The sequence below is a fragment of the Oncorhynchus keta genome, chromosome 29 (assembly GCF_023373465.1).
Source record: "Oncorhynchus keta strain PuntledgeMale-10-30-2019 chromosome 29, Oket_V2, whole genome shotgun sequence".
Taxonomy (NCBI): domain Eukaryota; kingdom Metazoa; phylum Chordata; class Actinopteri; order Salmoniformes; family Salmonidae; genus Oncorhynchus; species Oncorhynchus keta.
In genome coordinates this window covers 28,196,034-28,218,080 of record NC_068449.1, presented here as the reverse complement: position 1 = coordinate 28,218,080, position 22,047 = coordinate 28,196,034, and the positions used below count along the sequence as shown (strand labels likewise).

General features: G+C 47.0%; 1 protein-coding gene across 1 annotated transcript in view; it reads left to right on the top strand.

Moving 5' to 3' along the window:
• meis2a (Meis homeobox 2a) overlaps positions 1–20,919 on the top strand; it is a 112,216-nt gene extending 91,297 nt beyond the window's left edge. The window contains 4 exon segments of the mRNA XM_052486355.1: positions 13,058–13,116; positions 15,173–15,262; positions 19,123–19,352; positions 19,355–20,919. Coding sequence (XP_052342315.1) covers positions 13,058–13,116; positions 15,173–15,262; positions 19,123–19,352; positions 19,355–19,420 — 445 coding nt within the window. The 3' untranslated portion in view covers positions 19,421–20,919.
• Positions 20,920–22,047: the final 1,128 nt, after the last annotated feature.

Sequence of the window (22,047 nt, the reverse complement as noted above, 5' to 3'; positions counted from 1 at the left end):
CAGACTCATTCTCTCTATGTCGGCCTCACACACACTCTCTACCACACACCACAGACACAATGATGAGGAGATGATGACATCCCAGTGGGCCACCCGTGGGAGAGTGTTTCCGAACACACACACACACTCACACTCACACACACTCACGCACACACACACACACACACACACACACACACACACACACACACACACTCACACACGCACACACGCACACTCGCACGCACGCACGCACACACGCGCACACACACACACACACACACACACACACACACACACACACACACACACACACTCACACACATTTCTCATCCCTGCCAATACTTCTTGAAGAGCGTGAGAGCAGAAGAGTAGAAGCGAAGGTTTCTGGAATTAGGGAACTCAGACAGTCCCCCAGACAGGTTTAGATGTCACTCCTTAATTGCTCAAACTGCTGTGCATTTTCACTGCCCTAAATTCGTGGTTACTCGCAAGGGAGTGTGAGAAAAAAAGGGAGGGAGAAAGAATACAATTAAATGGGGGCACCCTTCTACCCTACCACTGGCTCAGTTTTCTGTCTGTTCCACGTGCATTTGAGAATCAGAGTATGTGTGCACGCTTTCGTGTTTGTGCATGCGTGTGTGTGTGTGTTGCATAAGGAGCAACACACAGGGTTGAAGCCCCTCTTTGCAGGTCCCCCCTTCTAGAAGCAACCTGAGCTGAGAGCCCATTATAGTGTAATAACCCAGGGAGGGAGAATAGACGATTGATTCAGATGTAGGATCTTCATTTGATCACTATTTTGTTGCTGAGTATTTGCAACTTTTAGTGTATCTGTGGTTTAAGAAGATTTCTAAAGTTAGTCATTTCCACTTTAAAATGTCAGACTTGATTTTCCCTCACGAAAATGGTATCAACCCCTACAGAAAAATCTCCATTAATTATAATCCACATAATTCACATTTCCTGTTGCTGCAGGATTATCTTCCTGCTGTAGCAAACTGGCTCCAACTAAGATCCTACATCTGAATCAAGCAAAGGAAATAGATTGGCCTTATTTCCTGCCTGGCTGGCGTGCCGCAGACACTTGTGTTGCCTAGACGATGCGGTCAATTGACACTCAATTTTGTTTGAAATCTCATGCATCCATCATGTCATTATCATTTCCCCTGGTAATTCAAAAAGCCGCCCCATTTGAAATCTGACAATGGGGGGGGGGTTGCGGAATCTCTTTCTCTCAATTACTGAGAAGAGAGAGAAAGAAAAAAGAGAAAGGGACAGAATGAAAGGGAGGAGAGAAGAGTGGAAGAATGAGAGAGAGGGGAAAAAGGCCCATATTTGTGCGATAGCGCCCTGCGATTAGAGGTGAGGGCGGTTAGCGTGGAAAACAGCGATTATACCTGAACTCCCCACAGAGACAAACAAAGGGTCCCAGCACGCCGGGAATTGTGGGGAAAAGCAGGGGCGGCTGCATAAAGAATAGGAGCTGGGCGACCTCACGAACACCTACTTATTTTAGGAGGCTGGGCCTAATGTGTGTGTGTGTGTGTGTGTGTGTGTGTGTGTGTGTGTGTGTGTGTGTGTGTGTGTGTGTGTGTGTGTGTGTGTGTGTGTGTGTGTGTGTGTGTGTGTGTGTGTGTGTGTGTGTGTGTGTGTGTGTGTGTGTGTGTGTGTGTGTGTGTGTGTGTGTGTGTGGGCCATAGTAATGATAGTGCAGGACTCTCTCTCTCTGTCTATCTCTCTGTGGACTCAATAAAAGGCAGATAATTGAGACGTTTTGTGGAGTCTTCCCCTGGTCGCTGGTCTGGAATTGAATGACAGAGGCCAGTTGACTGGCCCCAGGTGCTTTGAGGGCTCCGACCTGCACAGGGGCTCTTTAGGAAAAAGGAGGCGGGGGAGGGGGAGGTGCACACACACTGAGAGACATCTAGCAAAAGAAGTCTAACCATCTCCTTCTGCAGTATATGTATACTTATCTCTCTGTTCGGATGTGTTCTTTTCATGTGTGTTAGAGGCAGTGTGTGTCTGTGTGTGTGTATTTATATTGCCAGCGTGTGCCTGTGCTGGTCCTGCATGAAAGCGGAGAGCCCTGGCCAACCCTAAAGGTGAGAGGCTGGCTTTTGAGAAATGAAGAGTTACCTTCCAGCGCTGAAGACCTATGTCATGCCGCCCACGCCAGAAAGACTTGACAGAGGCTAATATTGACACGAGCTGGATGTTTTCAACTGCACTTCAAACAAGGGAAAACACAGCTGTTGTTCCCCCTGAGCCTCGGTTTACCCAGACAGGGATAGGAACACCTTTAGTGCACCTATGCACCTTATTAAGATGTTGTCTTTGGGGGGGAAAGAAATAGAGAGAGAAAGAGACTGAGGGCTAACAAGAGGATGTAGATCAACTCCTCTCCCTAATCTCTCCTGTGCCAGTGATAATCTAAAATAATAGCACCAGTAAAAACATTCCAAGGTGACTGCCTGGAGAAGAAAGGGGAATTAATGAGGGAAAATATTAGGGTGCCTTCTGAGAGAAGAGCAAAAGAGAGAGAAAGAGACACGGTGACATGCACTCTTCCCCCTCCTTAACAGCCTAAAAACTGGTAGAGCAAGGTGCAGGTTTGCAGCGTTGCCAGGTTGCTACAATAAGGCCTCTTTCATACAGGTGTGTTGACGCCCGGGGCAGGCTTGGCCGCATTTGAACAATAACTATCATATCTCTTAAAAAAGAAAGGAGGGCGAAGCGTCAATAGGAGATGCCTGAGAGCCCTGCTGGGGCCAAGAAAAAACCCCGGTGCAGTTGTCAGAGCTTGTTGATGTTTCTTCACCCCCCCTCGTTTCTTTTAAATATTTCTCTGGTTTTCCAGTGGTTTAGGATGGGTTTTGTTCTGTGCCCCGAAACAGGCAGAGTAGGGAGAAGAGAGGAGGAACGGAGGAACAAAGTCGTGGCTGTGTCAGGAACAGCAGCTGCTAGCCAGATCCAAATAGCGACGATCGTGGGCTTCCTGGCCCTGTGGGACCGCCCACTGGCCACTGGCGGTGCTTTTGACAGACAGTCAGCAGCTGGGGTCTGGCCGGCCCCGCCACACAGGGGTCAGCCCCCAGTACCCCCTAGGAACACCAGCCTTACCCCACAGGGGGGATGGCCCAGGGGTGACATCCCTAAACTTGCTTGGTTTGGGGGAATGTTGAGTTGTGACGAGGTATTGGTGGAGAGCACAGGAAATATTTGTCTCACTGTCCCATTTTTTATGACTTCACCCCATTGCAGATATATTTGATAGAGAGGTCCCTCACCCATAAGCCTGATATAGATCATCTGATTGGTTATGATTTGGATAAGATAATACAGATGGAAATTCCTGATTGGGAGTTATATCCGAGTTAAAGCCAACAGTGAAGCACCACATACTGCAGTCAGTTACCCCACTTCTGCACCCCAGAGAGAGAGAGAGAGAGAGAGAGAGAGAGAGAGAGAGAGAGAGAGAGAGAGAGAGAGAGAGAGAGAGAGAGAGAGAGAGAGAGAGAGAGAGAGAGAGAGACAGGGAGAGACAGAGAGAGACAGAGAGAGAGAGACAGAGAGAGACAGAGCGAAGGAGAGAGAGAGAGAGAGAGAGACAGAGAGAGACAGAGCGAAGGAGAGAGAGAGAGAGAGGGAGACAGAGAGAGACAGAGAGAGAGACAGAGGGAGACAGAGAGAGACAGAGAGAGAGACAGAGGGAGACAGAGAGAGACAGGGAGAGACAGAGAGAGACAGAGCGAAGGAGAGAGAGAGAGTGAGCGTGCCGCAGTGCTATTGATTTATTTTAATTAGCTGCTCGTTAAATCGTGTCAGTTTGCAAAACAAATATATAATTCTTTGTCTGATTTACCACTCCACTCTTAATGGCTCCTAGCGGGTTGGAGAGAGAGACAAATGGCTGAGAAATGCTAATGCTGCTCATATTTTGTAGAGACAGGAATGTTACAAAAGTAAATGAGAGAAAAGCTATAGAAAATAAGACAAAACAGGTCAGTGGAAGTGTATGGAGAATTAAAGGTGAAGCTATATTCCATTTTGAGAGACAGGCGGGAGAGCCAGAGCGAGAGAGAGAGAGAGAAACTATGTAAACACAGTGGCTGCCCTAAACGTGGGCCTCGCAGCCTCGCCGACGTCCCAAAAAAAGCAATTCCCAGCTTCGCTCCGTTTCACATCTGCACTAAATCAAACACGGCGGTGAGGTAATGCTGCACGGCTTATGTCTCTTGACTCCTGTTTTAGCTTAAAGAAGGAAAGAAGAGAGGAAAGGGACTCTCCAATAGGAATAGCTGGAGGAAGTTTCATCGCTCCGCCTCCTCTTCCCCCGCTTCTCCTCCTCCTCCTCCCCACCTCCTCGGCTCGTGGAGTAGCTTTTGAAAAGATTATTTCTGATAGTTTATGATAAATCCGTAGATAGGTGCTTACAATCCGGTGGCTGGCTTAAACAGTTACTGTGTGTCTAGGACGCCCAGGTGGACAGATTCCATCTGTATTTACATCACAGTAGACTATCAGCCTTGTATCAGCTCAGTGGACCCTGGGCTGCCCTGCAGACTGCCTGATAATTGGGACTTGTTTGCTTTGTATTAAACAGGTCAAAGTGCATCAGCTGTTTTTCCAGACTTTTTTTTTCTTTCTAAGACTCTTATTCCATTTTTTCATTCCAGCTAAGAGTGACTCAACCACTCACTCAGAGTTCAGAATGTTTATCTGCCTCTGAAAGCGGAAGTATGGATGCAGTGAGTTCTAATAGAAACCAGAGGACAGTGATGTTGGCAAACAATGATCCAGGGATTGAGTCTAATCTTGTTCCAATTCAGATTGCGTCGCGTCTAATCTTTCAGCAAAAGCAGAGGCCCAGAATTTGACTGGCAAACGGAAACTCGCTCCGACCCTACCTCCCCTAACTCCCCTAACTCTAACTCTGGGATGGGTACTCCAAGCGGCCGAGTTCAGGTCAGCTATGGAGGCAGTAAACTGTCAACTATTTCCGTGTTGCGATCATTTGAAGGACCCCTCCTCTCTCAGCTCCGGAGGGGCTCAATGTGGAGCCATGGCCCTGGTTTCTTGGAGGGCCATGTTTGGTATGTCTCTCTCTCTCCCTTGCTCTGTGTCTCTCAACTCGTCAAACAAGTGGCTCCTGCTCCTCATTGGCTGGGCTCCCTCAGATCTGCCTGTGATTGGTCCGTTGAGTCTCTCGCTCTATTGCTCTCGCGCTCACTCTCTCTCTTGGCTGCGCTCCATGGCTGGTTGGTTTGGCATGAGGTTTTCTCAGGGAAGGAATGCTGACAACAGGAGCGAGTTACCAGGTGTGGCCGCGAGTCAGTTAACCAGAAACAAGGCCTTTCTGACAGATTGAAAGGAGGAGGAAGGGAGGGGAAGAAAAAAAACAGGAGAGGAGAGGCAAGACCCTGATATTCAGCAGCAGGACTGGTTTGCTGTGATTTAAATGTAAAAATTACTCCGTTCTTCTCTATCTCTATGATAGACTTTTCTTTCTCTGTGAAGAAACAGCATGTGACATCACAGGAAGAGAGAGAATACCATGGCTAAGGTCTTCTGAAGGTGAATCTCTCTCTCTCTCTCTCTCTCTCTCTCTCTCTCTCTCTCTCTCTCTCTCTCTCTCTCTCTCTCTCTCTCTCTCTCTCTCTCTCTCTCTCTCTCTCTCTCTCTCTCTCTCTCTCTCTCTCTCTCTCTCTCACACACACACACAGGACAGCAGTCATTGTTATAGAACTGGAATCTCCCACCTCTCATCCACGCGCGCCGTCTCTGGTCTGACGTTAGCGTAGCATAGTGTGCTAACGCGCTAGCCGGGGTATTTAACACCTAAACGGTTGCTTTGCAGTGGCACCCCTCTGTTTGAGTGAGCTGAAATCAGTGGCTGGGGATCGTGTGTTGATCCAGCTCAGTGGAGAGCCAGGTTCAAGTGACCTCCTGCTGTCTTGACTCCATCACTCAGATTGTTGCTGTTATTGTGTTACGCTGCAAAGGCCCCCGTATAAAATAGCATTCAGAGCTGCAGTAAATCCAAGTCTCTATAGGACTTCTACTGAAAGTGATACCCTCTTGGCCTTGTTGCAAACAGAGTATTTGTACATAGACACACTATGTTCCTGGTGGATAGAGACGTGCTGGATGAAGGAGTGTATCTGTGAGTGGAGGTCCATTATCACTACACTGTACAGTAGGCTACATCCACGGGTGTGCACACACACACACACATGTACAGTAGGCTACATCCACGGGTGTGCACACACGCACACACACACATGTACAGTAGGCTACATCCACGGGTGTGCACACACACACGTGTACAGTAGGCTACATCCACGGGTGTGCACACACACACACACACACACATGTACAGTAGGCTACATCCACGGGTGTGCACACACACACACACACACACACACACATGTACAGTAGGCTACATCCACGGGTGTGCACACACACGCATGTACAGTAGGCTACATCCACGGGTGTGCACACACACACACATGCTGGATATTGGCATGAACAAGTACACATAGACACATGTACAGTAGGCTACATCCACGGGTGTGCACACACACACACACACACACACACACACACACACACACACACACACACACACACACACACACACACACACACACACACACATGTACAGTAGGCTACATCCACGGGTGTGCACACACACACACACACACACACACATGTACAGTAGGCTACATCCACGGGTGTGCACACACACACATGTACAGTAGGCTACATCCACGGGTGTGCACACACACACACATGCTGGATATTGGCATGAACAAGTACACATACACACATGTACAGTAGGCTACATCCACGGGTGTGCATACACACACACATGCTGGATATTGGCATGAACAAGTACACATACACACATGTACAGTAGGCTACATCCACGGGTGTGCATACACACACACATGCTGGATATTGGCATGAACAAGTACACATAGACACATGTACAGTAGGCTACATCCACGGGTGTGCACACACACACACATGCTGGATATTGGCATGAACAAGTACACATACACACATGTACAGTAGGCTACATCCACGGGTGTGCATACACACACACATGCTGGATATTGGCATGAACAAGTACACATAGACACGTGTACAGTAGGCTACATCCACGGGTGTGCACACACACACACACATGCTGGATATTGGCATGAACAAGTACACATACACACACAGAAGCATTTTCCTTGCGAATCACAAGTGATTGGAACCTTTTTTTCTACTCTTTATGTGTCTCTGAGGGGATTAGTAAAGCAAGGTGCCCTGCACAGCCTCTCTCTCTCTTCTTTCTCTCTCTCTCTCTCTCTCTCTCTCTCTCTCTCTCTCTCAGGGTAATGTACACATTCTGAGGGGTATCCATAGAAATGACCTCCCCATGACCCCGTAACGTTACTTTAATTATTTGTTTGAAGACAACATGGAGTTCCCATGCTGAGAGCTGGTGTGTGTGTGTGTGTCCCTTACAGACAAAACACGATTTAACATGTGGAAAATCACATGATTTCACATGAAAGACTTCACATGTGATCACGTTTTCACATTGTAGTTTTCGTGTTATCACATGTTGCATTAAATGTAATCACATTAACTTCACATAATACCATGTGATCACGTGAAAACGTGTTTTGGAACACTTCACATGTGACCACGTGAAGTTCATGTGGTTTTTCTGTGGATGGTGTGTGGTAAGGTAACACTGGCAGAGTCAGGACATAATATGGAAACCACCTGAGGTGCCAAATACTAAAACATGGTTGTCTCCCTCCATCCCTGGTGTCCCTCCACCTGCCTCTGCCACCCATCTACTGGTCTGGTTAATCCCCTCCCTCCAGACATGTAGAGGCAGTGGATGTGGTGTTGATGTGTGGATGTATGTGTGTTGCCACCCAATTCATCCCTCCATTTGGGACCCATTCAGTCCCTCCCACCTCCACACATGCACACATCATCCCTCCATCCCTGCATTCTGCCTGCCTGCCCACCCACCCATCCATCCATCCCTCCATCCCTGCCTGCCTGCCATCCACTCATCCATCCCTCCATCCCTGCCTGCCACCCACCCATCCATCCCTCCATCCCTCCATCCCTCCATCCCTGCCATCCACCCATCCATCCCTCCATCCCTGCCTGCCTGCTATCCACTCATCCATCCCTCCATCCCTGCCTGCCACCCACCCATTCATCCCTCCATCCCTGCCTGCCATCCACTCATCCATCCCTGCCTGCCATCTACCCATCCCTCCATCCCTGCCATCCCTGCCATCATTCATCCATCCCTCCATCCATCCCTGCCTGCCTTCATCCCTCCATCCCTGCCTGCCATCTACCCATCCCTCCATCCATCCATCCACCCATCCATCCCTCCATCCATCCCTCCATCCCTGCCATCCACCCATCCATCCATCCCTCCATCCCTGCCTGCCTGCCATCCACTCATCCATCCCTCCATCCCTGCCTGCCACCCACCCATTCATCCCTCCATCCCTGCCTGCCATCCACCCATCCATTCATCCCTCCATCCCTGCCTGCCACCCACTCATCCATCCCTGCCTGCCATCTACCCATCCCTCCATCCCTGCCTGCCTGCCATCCATCCATCCCTCCATCCCTGCCTGCCACCCACCCACCCATCCATCCCTCCATCCCTCCATCCCTGCCTGCCTGCCACCCACCCATCCATCCCTCCATCCCTGCCTGCCTGCCATCCATCCATCCCTCCATCCCTGCCTGCCTGCCTGCCACCCACCCATCCATCCCTCCATCCATCCCTCCATCCATCCCTCCATCCCTCCATCCCATCCCTCCATCCCTCCATGCCTGCCTGCCTGCCATCCATCCATCCCTCCATCCCTGCCTGCCTGCCATCCATCCATCTCTCCATGTGTGAGAAGAGAAAACAGTGTTATCAGGCCTGGCTCTGATAATCTCAATTGGCTTTACTCAAACTGATAAAAGGCACTCTGGGGTCATAGAGGGGGTCTTGGTTGGTCAGCAACCCCCCTCCCTCCGCAACGTCGCCAATCGCGTTACTGTGGCAACTTGTTCAGAGAATAAAAACAGAGCCTGTTGTCATGTGGTTGGGTTGTGTGTGTGTGTGGCCGCCAATGGGGACAGTGTTGACAAGAAGGGAGTCAATCTCGGCAGCAACCCTGAGGGAAAATATTTGAATATCCATATATGTTTGTATATGCTGCTGGAAAGAGCTGTTTTTCCTACTCAAATGACCATGTCAGAACAGCATAACATTTGAGTGTGGACAGCAAACCAACCCTGATATGAAAATATTTTCAGGTAAACTTACACAATAAATGTCCTAAGTAGTAGATACTGAGCAGCAGTTGAGTTGAATAAGATCAATACCACAAACACACTGTTTCGTGTGCACTTTGTTATTCCAGGGGAATCTTCCCATCAATGATCGGGTATTGGAATATTTATCCCCGGCAAGGAACATTCCTGATTTGACGTGTTTATGGTTATGTCCCAGAATAGGTAAGAATCCACATGGTTCTAATTTCCAATCCTTTGTGCCGTCTTGGGAGAAAAAATAAAAAACTGGGTGTATATTTCTGTCAGGCCTTGCTCTGTGAGCCTGCCCAGAGAGGGAGCACGATGGTGGGACATTCTGCTGGATTTACTTGCTCAGCTGGTTTTGATGCTGGAAGCCTGTCTCTCTCCTAAGCACTGCAGGCATAGTGACGTAGTGAAGGTAGACGATAAACGATAGACAGCCAAAGATGCTCTTTTACATCCCTCTTGCTCATAATGCGTGAGAGTTTAACCGTTTAAAACAGTTTAAACCAGTATTTATGATATAGTCCAAACAAAACCACCACCTTCAATAGATCACAAATCACAGCCACAAATCACAGCCCCAAATCAACATTGATACTGTGTACCTACCCTTTACCCTGTCCTTTCCCATGTACATGTTAGTGTGTCTGCCTGTCCTCTCTCTGGGGCCAGCGGTGCACCCTAAACCCTACCTGTACTCTGGGTGCACCCTAAACCCTACCTGTACTCTGGGTGCACCCTATACCCTACCTGGACTCTGGGTTCCCCCTATATCCTACCTCTACTCTGAGTGCACCCTATACCCTACCTGCACTCTGAGTACACCCTAAACCATACCTGTACTCTGAGTGCACCCTATACCCTACCTCTACTCTGAGTGCACCCTAAACCATACCTGTACTCTGGGTGCACCCTATACCCTACCTCTACTCTGAGTGCACCCTAAACCATACCTGTACTCTGGGTGCACCCTATACCCTACCTCTACTCTGAGTGCACCCTATACCCTACCTGCACTTATACCCTACCTGTACTCTGAGTGCACCCTATACCCTACCTGTACTCTGAGTGCACCCTATACCCTACCTGTACTCTGAGTGCACCCTATACCCTACCTGTACTCTGAGTGCACCCTATACCCTACCTCTACTCTGAGTGCACCCTATACCCTACCTGCACTTATACCCTACCTGTACTCTGAGTGCACCCTATACCCTACCTGTACTCTGAGTGCACCCTATACCCTACCTGTACTCTGGGTGCACCCTATACCCTACCTGTACTCTGGGTGCACCCTATACCCTACCTGTACTCTGGGTGCCCCCTATACCCTACCTTCACCCTATACCCTACCTGCACTCTGGGTGCCCCCTATACCCTACCTGTACTCTGGGTTCCCCCTATACCCTACCTTCACCCTATACCCTACCTGCACTCTGGGTGCACCCTATACCCTACCTGTACTCTGGGTTCCCCCTATACCCTACCTGTACTCTGGGTGCCCCCTATACCCTACCTGTACTCTGGGTTCCCCCTATACCCTATCTGTACTCTGGGCCCCTATACCCTACCTGTACTCTGGGTTCCCCCTATACCCTACCTGTACTCTGGGTTCCCCCTATACCCTACCTGTACTCTGGGTGCCCCTATACCCTACCTGCACTGGGTTCCCCTATACCCTACCTGTACTCTGGGTGCCCCTATACCCTACCTTCACCCTATACCCTACCTGCACTCTGGGTGCACCCTATACCCTACCTGTACTCTGGGTTCCCCCTATACCCTACCTGTACTCTGGGTGCCCCCTATACCCTACCTGTACTCTGGGTTGCCCCCTATACCCTACCTGTACTCTGGGTGCCCCTATACCCTACCTGTACTCTGGGTTCCCCCTATACCCTACCTGTACTCTGGGTGCCCCCTATACCCTACCTCTGTACTCTGGGTGCCCCCTATACCCTACCTGTACTCTGGGTGCCCCCTATACCCTACCTGCACTTATACCCTACCTGTACTCTGAGTGCACCCTATACCCTACCTGTACTTTGGATGCACCCTATACCCTACCTGCACTCTGGGTGCCCCCTATACCCTACCTGTACTCTGGGTGCCCCCTATACCCTACCTGTACTCTGGGTGCCCCCTATACCCTACCTGTACTCTGGGTGCCCCCTATACCCTACCTTCACCCTATACCCTACCTGTACTCTGGGTGCCCCCTATACCCTACCTTCACCCTATACCCTACCTGCACTCTGGGTGCACCCTCACAAATGAGCACTGCTCCATCTCTTTTCCCAACAATGCATTTTGTCCATTTAACTATGGCACTTTGAGCGTGCAGATTACAGGCGTTTACGTTAACAGGAGACGGTAAGGGCAGGTATCAGGGGTTCACGGGGGATTAGGAACTGAAATTGGTTCCAGAACCTTCCCTTTTTCCATCTAATGACCAGTCCTGTAGCGTTGCCCTCTCCACGTTCCCAGAAACCTCTTTTTTTCTCAAGAGGGCTCCATGCAGGAATACCCCACGATGATTTGAAACATCTCTCTAATATCAACCACATGTGGGTACCTGTAGTGCTAGCGATCTCACTCCTCTCTGACTTCTTAGAGAGAGAGAGAGAGGTACTAGATGGAGATGGAAAGAGAGAGACAGTTGCTCAGTCCGTAAAGGTAAAGCCGGTCCGGGGCGGTGTAGGCGGCTTGTCTTTGACACGACCCTGGGTCCCTGCGTCCCAGGTTGCCCCTGGCTGGCAGTCACCTCCAGATGACCCCTCTGTCTTTACAGTGGAAAGCGGCGGGAGCAGAGAGGAGAGTCGGGGAGGACTGCACAGGGAAGGCTTTGTGGAACTGCACTTATTCGCCGCTGTGGCGGTGATAAAACTTCACACAGCCTAATTGATGGGCTTGGTGACATAACAATACCTTGTGAAAGCACCGAGTGGCCATGCCTGGTCCTCATTTATAGACAGCTGGACGGGGAGCACAACCCCCTGCAATGAAGGACCAGTGTGTGTGTGTGTGTGTGTGTGTGTGTGTGTGTGTGTGTGTGTGTGTGTGTGTGTGTGTGTGTGTGTGTGTGTGTGTGTGTGTGTGTGTGTGTGTGTGTGTGTGTGTGTGTGTGTGTGTGTGTGTGTGTGTGTGTGTGTGAGAGAGAGAGAGAGAGAGAGAGAGAGAGAGAGAGAGAGGGTGGACAAATGAAAGGAACCGATTGTATGTTGCCCCTTGCGAACTTGCACATTATTTTGAATTTCTAATGAGCAATAACACACTAGGAATAACATGTTTATAGGGTCTATGTGAGTGCGTGCATGCGCACGCGCGCATGTGTGTGTATGAGAGAGAGAGAGAGAGAGAGAGAGATGTGACATACTGAGTGGTCTAGCTCCTCAGTTGCACCTCCGCCTCACCACAGCACAACACTTAATGCCTGTGGAATGGCTCCTCGGTCTCCATAGCAACCAAATGTAATCAAAAGCTTTATTAAACAAGGGGAATAGATCATAAGGGCATTAAAATAAAACCTTGTCGGGTTCCCAAGTCTGCTCACAATTTCCCTTTTGTTACTGTGTGTCTCTGTTGTGATAAGTCAGTGAATAATGTTACTAAGTCATACAAAACTGTGTTGTTTTGGTTGCTTTTAAAAAAAAATAATAATGCTACTTGTATCGTGTGAATGCTGTGTGATTTAAAGTGTGTTTCTCTCTCCTCTCCTCGCTCCCAGGTTCATTAACGCCAGGAGAAGAATAGTACAGCCCATGATTGACCAGTCAAATCGAGCAGGTAACGAAAAAACGACTATATATCTACATATCTCTTCCCAGAAACACCCACTCCTTGCAAATCCACCCCCCTATTACCACACACACACACACACACACGCACGCACGCGCACACATACACACACACACGCAAACACACACACACACGAGTCGTTAGGTGATTAACTGTAATTGGCGATATCCCAATCTAACCCTGAGAGGTGCTTTAGCAACACGTTCCCTTTCTGTGAGTTACTAATTGGGCACAAGAGAAGCTCCAGGAAGGCTTGGAGCATTTTCATTTATATTTTTTCTTAAGGCTGTTGTGTATTTTTTTCCAGTCTTTTTTTTACTTCTTCTATCCTTCACAGCTTTTGGGGGGATAGGTAGGGGGAAAGAAGAGAGGAGGGTTTCAATTGGTATCTACTTTGTGTTTTTTAATTCACTCGATTCCCTTCAGTGTCAGTCCCTCTAGCTGTTGTTCTGTATTCACTTCGTCCAGATCTGAAATATCAAGGGTCCTATATATGCGATTGTATTGAACTTCATCATTTCAATGTAGTAATTATGGGGGCGATTAATTTATTCCGGTCATGAAAAACAACCTAACGGATGAGAATGAGTTTTATATGATCCATTGATCTCTGATTTCTGTCTGGCCGCCCTACGTAGGGAGAGACATCCATTCCTTTGAAATGGATTAAGGATGGGTTCATATTGTAAATTGATCAGGCGTTGATTTTCCATATCTACCATTGGTCAGACGACAAACACTACTGAAAGATTGAGTCATAAACATGCCACTGAAATTGAGCCAATAATCTGTACAGGAATTTATGTAGCCACCCTATGCCGCATCGACTGTGACATTACTATGAACAAACGTTAGGTAATATGTCTCTGAGGGGGAAAGCTTTTTGTTGATTAGCCAGCTCCGAGTCTACTGAGAGCCCCGCAAATTGGGGAGATTTGTGCAAATGAAGTTAAGCAATTATTGAAATGAGACGTGCCTTTCCAAATCGCACCGACTCCCAGTGCAATCACTGCGGTTTGTTGGGAATATTTGAAAGAGAGGAGATAGACAGAGAAGGGAGAGCATGTGTTTAGGGTGTGTCAATCAGCAATCTCTCCAAAAACAGCATGATTTACAGCTTCCCCTAATCTTCAGGGTTTACAGATTACTCCGGATTAGGCTGTTTAGTCCGGGAATATGCTGTTCGCTAGACTACACAATACTCCTACTCAATAGGTCTAATAATAGGACAGTATGGTGTAATTCTACTGTACACAGTATTATAGTGTTATAATAATATTATGATATGAATCTCATTTGTAAATGATCATCATAATCAGTCCTTTCACCTTCTGTAATTTTGAGATTTTAAGTCATTTAAATTTGCAGGGATAAATAATGACAGTTGCAGGGGGATAAATAATGATATTTGTGCAAATTGTGTCCCATATTGTGTCCCTGTCCAATAATGTCCCATATTGTGTTCCTGTCCAATGAATGTTCCATATTGTGTTCCTGTCCAATGATGTCCCATATTGTGTCCCTGTCCATAACATCCCTGTTGCTTGGGGAATGGCTGGTGATGGTCTTGACAGAACGCCCTGATCTCGTCAAACTGCATGCTTTCTTTTCTCTGTTAGAGAACAATGCTTAATCTCTTCTGTTCTCTAGTGTTAAAGTGTGTGTGTGTGTGTGCGTGTGTGTGTGTGTGTGTGTGTGTGTGTGTGTGTGTGTGTGTGTGTGTGTGTGTGCGCGCGTGTGTGTGTGTGTGTGTGTGTGTGTGTGTGTGTGTGTCTGTGTCTGTCTCTGTGTGTGTGTGTGTGTGTGTGTGTGTGTGTGTGTGTGTGTGTGTGTGTGTGTGTGTGTGTGTGTGTGTGTGTGTGTGTGTGTACTCATACTGTGTGTGTTTGCATGCCATGCATCAGTCATCGGGGACACAATGTGTTGCAGTATGTTTGGGCCAGAGCTGGGACAATAAGCTGATTGTGTGGTGTGTCTTCTCTTTCTTTCCCTTCCTTTGTGTCCACGTTTTGACTACAATCAGGTTTTCTTCTTGATCCTTCAGTGAGTCAAGGAGCAGCGTACAGTCCGGAGGGCCAGCCAATGGGCAGCTTCGTGCTGGATGGCCAGCAGCACATGGGGATCCGGCCAGCTGGTAAGCCCTCCTCCTCCTATCCTGCATACTGTATACCAGTCACTGGACTGTGTATGTGTACAGTCACCAATACAACCCATTTTACTTTGTGACTACTGTAGACTGCCAGGAACACCCACCAACAACTCTAGCCATGGAAATATCACCCCAGCAATGACTATTGTACTGTACATGACAGCATCATCAACCCAAAACTAACCAATGTCACAACACTACTGATGATATCACTGCACCCTAGTAAACTCCACCCTCCAACTCCCCTGGGTATCACCCTTTGCCTGCTGCCTGCCTTGCTTGTCTCTCTATTCACCCATCTGACTTTGTAACAAATGTAGAGATTTGTGGGGACTTAAACTATGTAACGGTTTTATACTCTTTACTACGGCCCCTTCCCTTCCTCCATTCTCTCTGCCGTTTCCTCTTCAGACTTAACCAATCATTACTTCTACCAGGGTGTCTGTCTGCTCTGACCCATCTGTGATTCGACCTTTGACCTTCTGCTGATCTTTTCTCTGGCGTGTTTCCCCTCTTCTAGGGCCTATGAGTGGAATGGGGATGAATATGGGCATGGATGGGCAATGGCACTACATGTAACCTCCATCTTATAAAGTAAAACGCAAAGGAAAAGGGGGAAGTAAGTACAACTGGGCTCTTTTTTTCCTTGGATGTATTTTTCAAACCTCTGGGCTTGTGGTTTGTACCCACAATCCCCCTTATTCCACCACATTCCCTCTCCCATCCGCACCCTAATTTTACAACAACCTCCCCCACAGCAACCCCCACGACAACCAGTGAGTGTGATTGGTGTAGCATGGTGCTTTAAGGGGAGAACGGGGGGTAAGCAAGGGGGGTTAGCTAGCTACTGAAGGATGAATGGAAGGACTGGGAATAGTCGCCATGTCGTGAGGCTTTCTCCTGTCGGTCCTTGGGAGGGGGGACTTGTGGCGCCAGCCAAGACAACAGGAAAACATTCACCCCCAACAACAACCCTGGCCTAGCATGGCATGTACCGATGCCACACATTTATTTATCACAACAGGGCCATCGCTCTCCCCATCTCCGACAGCCAATGCAAATGTTGGACATTTAAGGGAAAAATAACATCTCCAGAGGCAGGGTCTGGCGGGGAGAAATTAAACAGGCTCCAGTGAAGCAATAAAGAAGGAGACGTGAAACTGTCCTCCGAGTGACATAAATCTGTCTGGGGAACGATTGATGCCCAAATTATCTTATATGCAAAGACGGCGCGCAGCAGTACATTACGGTCCCCGGGTGAGATATACGGGCCGTGTGTGACATGGCCTATCCTTCACTGTGGGGTGGGGGTGGCGAGAAGGGGGGTTGGATGTTTTTTCCTCGAGGGGGCATTGACTAGCCCCGACATGAGACACACACAGATCCATTTAAAGGACCAGAGACATTAAAGAATGGCTGTGTTATAAAGGAAGGAATCTCTCGCTCTCGCTCACACTCACACACACTCTAAATGGCTGCCGTCTGATTAAGCCTGGCCATTCTGCCTCCCGCTAGCACCACATCGCTGACATTTGAGAAATCAAGACATATCACATCCCAAAGGCAGCGGTGCAGAAGAGATTTTATTGAACACCCAAACTCCTTTGCCCAATGAGGCACAATATAATAACACTTACCTTGATTAAAAGAACCCTTTATATGTAAATTGGGCCTGGATTTTCCATAGGGTCACCATAGCCAATTCTATCGACAGAGCCCATTTCACCCCTCGTTTTTTCATCCCTCTCTCATCTCCTTTTCTCCTGTCTTTGTTAATGGCATCAGGGATAAAAACCCTTCAGGAAGCAATGTTCCCTAAAACAGGCAGATAGAGACAACATTTGCTCAGCTTGGCTAATTCTTAATATAGGCTATATCATTTTTGGACTATTTAATTACATAACATATTTTATGCTTCATGACCAATAACATTAATAGCTTAATACAGAGGAATATTATCCTCTCTTGATATGATTAAGCTGCCACACAATATGGTATATTTGGTACTTAATTATCGCAAGCCATTGAGCAGGCCTGCTCTGCCAGAACAGGACAGAACAGAACAGAACAGAACAGGTAGAGAGAGAGAGAGAGAGAGAGAGAGAGAGAGAGAGAGAGAGAGAGACTGGTCACTATATTATTGTCTTCAGATGGTTGAACCACTCCTGTTAATAAAGGGGGCCCACAGATCTACTTAACAGAATGACTGCAGCTTACAAGACTGGAGATTACCAGCTTACAGTGTCAAAAACATCTGTTGGGCCTTTTAACAGGAGCCACTCCAGGTTATATAGAGGTGAGAGCACCCCTCACATACCCCTCGCCTCACACCCCAGTCCGGCCCAGCCCAACCCAGCATGCCCAGATTGATTTACTTATTTTATGACCCCGATAGTGAGGTTTTAAGAGAGCCTTCTGACAAACATGTGCATTTCCAATGAACTGATGTGGATAGTAGGGGTAGCGAGTATTAGAAAATGGCTGCCCGGCTTTCAGCCAATGAGATTGGTCATTAATCTCTGCCTCTGCTGTCCTTTTTCCTCTCCCTTCCCTCCCCACCTTCTCCCCCTCCCCTCACCAGGCCCTCTTGTGTCATTTCTTAATTGCGGTGTATTAAGGTGGAGGAATGTGGAGAGTGAGCATGCCTGGTGACCTTGCTGCTACCCCTCCCCCACCCCTTCTCCTCAGCAGGGTTAATTCCCCAGGGGTTCACATTACAAAGCAGGCCAGGTTGGTCCAGGACCCACTGGCTCCAGCTCCAGAAGTACCCAGGCCCAGGCCTGCGCTTCCCTGCCTGTTCCCTCCTCTGGACCAGGCCTGTTCCTATACTCCATTCCCAGCCCCCCACCACCACCACCACCACCACCACTACTTCCCCTCTGGTCTGTTGACAACAAACCCCCCCTGAATACCCCAACAGAGGCAACACTGAGCAGGTTCTGTCTCCACCACCCAGGCACAGTGTGAGGGAATGCCAACAGGCTGGGGTCTCCACACACATCAACACAGGGTCCTACTCTCCATACCAAGGGGTATCGCATCAGCATATTCCTTCCTCCCTCCATCTTTCCTCCTCCTCCTCCTCCCTCCCTCTGTCTTTCGCTCTACATCTCTCTCTCTCTCTCTCCCTCCTTTTATCTCTCTGTGCCTCCATCTCTTGCTGTCTCTGTGCTTTAGCAGTTGTTGTCATTATACTCCTAAACCCACACTCCCTCTATTCCAAGAGCAGCACTTTGTTTTGTTTAAAAGTGCCTCTTATTGGAGGGGAAAACGCAAAGCCTTGAACACTATTCTTAGACTGGCATGTTGTGATAGTTAACTGAGCTCTAAATTATTTAATAACTTCTTTAAGGGGTTTTAAATCAAATATGTTCCCAGTAGCGCGTCCCCCTGAGAAAATGCCTCTTATTCGATTTGTCACTACATTCAGCGGGGGAATTGACTGTTCTGCCTGTAAAAGTATTAGTGCTACTAACATCAATACAGCTGCTAGCTTCTCCATAGGCAATCCAAAACGACAGTGTCTGGATGGTTGGAGATCACTTTCCAACCTGCGAACTGACCATGATTCTATTGACATTGTGAAGGACTCTCCATCACCTAAAATAGCGTGATACACTTGCTTTTTAGCTCCTTGAATCCAGATCTCTGAAGTAGCTTTTGGGATATGTGTAATCCTAAATGTAGCTAGTATGTTTTTTAAACTTTATTTCTACACCGCAAGATGAGCTCACTTTACACAAAATATAAATTAATGTATTGTTTTTTGTCAAAGTCACGCTAATGGAATTCAGTATTAAGAAATGGTGAGTGCTTGTTTCTAAACCTCTCTCTCTCTCTCTCAGGTCTGCAAGGCATGCCAGGGGAGTACGTACCTCAGACTGGTCCAATGGGCATGAGCATGGCCCCACCAAGTTACAACCCTACTCATCAGATGACCCCTCACCCCTCCCAGCTTCGACATGGACACCCCCTCCATCCCTACCTGCCCGGCCCCCACCACCCTCATCACCCTGCCATGCTGATGCACGGAGGACCCCCCTCTCACCCAGGAATCACCATGTCTGCAGAGAGCCCCCCCCCCTGCTGACCCCCATTGACCCCAGCGCTGGAGGACAAGGCTTGGACATCCATGCCCAATAGTATAAGCAAACTTTACTACCACAACATCAACAACAACAGTAGCTTCTAAGAGAAGAAAACAAACATCAACAACCCTAAAACAAAGATATCTTCAGACTATTTTTCTGAATAAAAGCAGAACCGTTTTGACCATTATTAGACAGTGAAAAAAGAATTCCAGATGAGCTGTGATGATTCTTCTTCTTTTTTTTTTTTTTTTTAACTTTTTCATTTTGCTACTTTCATCCAAATGGTGGACCAAGCTGACAAGAACACTTTGTAAAGTCTTGGGCTTTTGTTAAAGATCAACAGAAGATGTTTTTGAGGACAGACACGTACGTGCGCAAACACGGACACACGCACACACTTAAGACACACGCATTCGCACACACACAGTGCACACTCTCTCCGGTGACACGTTCAACTCATTTCTTTTCAAAACGGAATCACTCTGGAAGATTGAGAGAAAAAAGAAAAAGACAAAAAAAAAGACTCCAAGAGTTATAACTACTGTAGTATAAAAAGTATAGCAACTAAGTTAAAAACGTTTGCATTTTTTTTGTTGATCACTCAATTTCCTGAGCTAGTTGTAGAATAAAAGGTGAAACCCTTTCTCTCACACTGTGTGTGCTCCTTCCTGGAGGAGAAACTGTCTCGGTGGTGAAGCAGCACTATAAAACAGAAAAGATGGAACATCTCAACAACGGACGCCCACTTGCTCCCAACCACAGCGACAGGCAGAACAGGCCCTGTCCCCCATAAAGAACAGGGCATGATGGGAAAAGGCTGCTAAATGACACCTGATCTCTCCAGAAGATTCAGTTTGAACATGTTTTAATGCCCCTCTTTTTTTTTGGTTCATGAATGAATGTTACCCTGTAGGTATATACAAAAAAAGTTCTTAGTTTGAATTGCCCAAAGCACTGGATTGTGTTGGTTTTATACATTTTTATTTGGTTATTATTTGATTTTTTTAGTATCCTGGACTCTCATTGACAGAGCCTATTGAAGGAAGCTTCATCGTGGAAAAGCAGCATCCTACTCTGCTTCTTTGCCTGTATCAACATACTTGCCATATGGACAATACTGACACAATGGTGAATTCTTTGGCACTGGGAGAAGCATTATTGGTGGTAGATGCACCCAAAACCCTACACCTTCAAAACAGAAGAAGAAAAAAAGAACTTAAATGATGAACTCAAAGCTTTAGGGAAAAGCTAAGAGAATATTGTAACAAACTTCGTACAGAGTTCAGTCTATTAATTGTTTCATGTTAGATATTCTATGTGTTTACCTCAATTGAAAAAGAATGTTTTTGCTAGTTTCAGATCTGCTGTGGCATTGATATTGTATGTCTATGAATTCCTTCCTTTTTCAGCACGTGTTCCTCACTAGATGATAAAATGCCGTCTCCCTTAAGCTTTGTCAAAAATACATTATTAAATACTTGTATGAGGACTGTGACGTAATGTTTAAAAGGTGTTCAGTCACAAATGCTGTAATAAATATTTCATTTTTGATTTTTGTTAGATTTTTGTGTGCTGTGTGTTAACCATATCTTTAAGAGTAGGCTAATAGTAATTACGTTGTAGTGGGTTTACCTTTTTATTATAATTATTATTATTATTGCAAAGTTGTCATGGTGCTGACAGAAAATGTCTAACAATGTGTGGCTAAACAGCTAGGCAATATCAATATTAAGGTAATGCTACTAAGCTCAATTGTGCATTCAAAGACAGAGCATTTCCGCGCCCTTTGGTTACCTAAACCTGTCAAGGCTTATAGTTGCAAAACCCCCAAGGGAGTTGCGCCACTTTAGTCGAATGAAGCATAATGTGATTTTATGATTTTCACAATGCAACCTGTTGCAACCAAACAAATTAATAAGTTAATGTGTGTTTAAATTATATTTGCAATGGTTTGTTTTTCTTTTCCATTTTTTTCAGTGGAAATTAGGAGGTGCGAAGGCTTGTGGAGATGATTTGCATGCCTTTATGGTAGAGTTTTAAACAGATTTAGATCAAGTTTAACGTGGGCCTATTTACAATCACCTGAGTTTTATCACAGACAAATAATTGCATTAGCTCCAAACAATAGAACATTCATTTGTCCCTTCCCTTGTGCTTCAGCCGTTTCCAACTGAGAACAGATCCTCAGTAAACTGCATGTGCTGCAAATGGATATTTCCGCCGCTTTACAGCGACCCCTGCCGGCATAATCCGACTTGCTCACGGGTTCCCTCACATTCTTTTGATATCTCTTTGCCAGTGTTTGCCCGCGGCCATAGAAGTCATAGCCTTAAACTAGAAATGACAATCTACCTGTCTCGCAGGAAGACATATTTCTGCCCTTCAGATAGCGGCTTTAACTCCAACAGTGTTATAATGGACTGGGCATATTTTTTACTCTCCTGTCCATTATGCTATTGTAAAACATAGTGGATTGTGTTGTTCTTTTCCACACAGCGAAAGCAGTTGATAAATGCATATAATCCAAAATAATAATACATATGTTTTTAATTACAGGAAATGTATGTAATAATTTCTGTCTTATTTGAATGTCCCACTGTCACTACACCATACACGTGGTATTTTGTCCTTCGAATCGAGCTTCCCTTATATTTACCGCTCGCCCGTTATTGTAGCCTT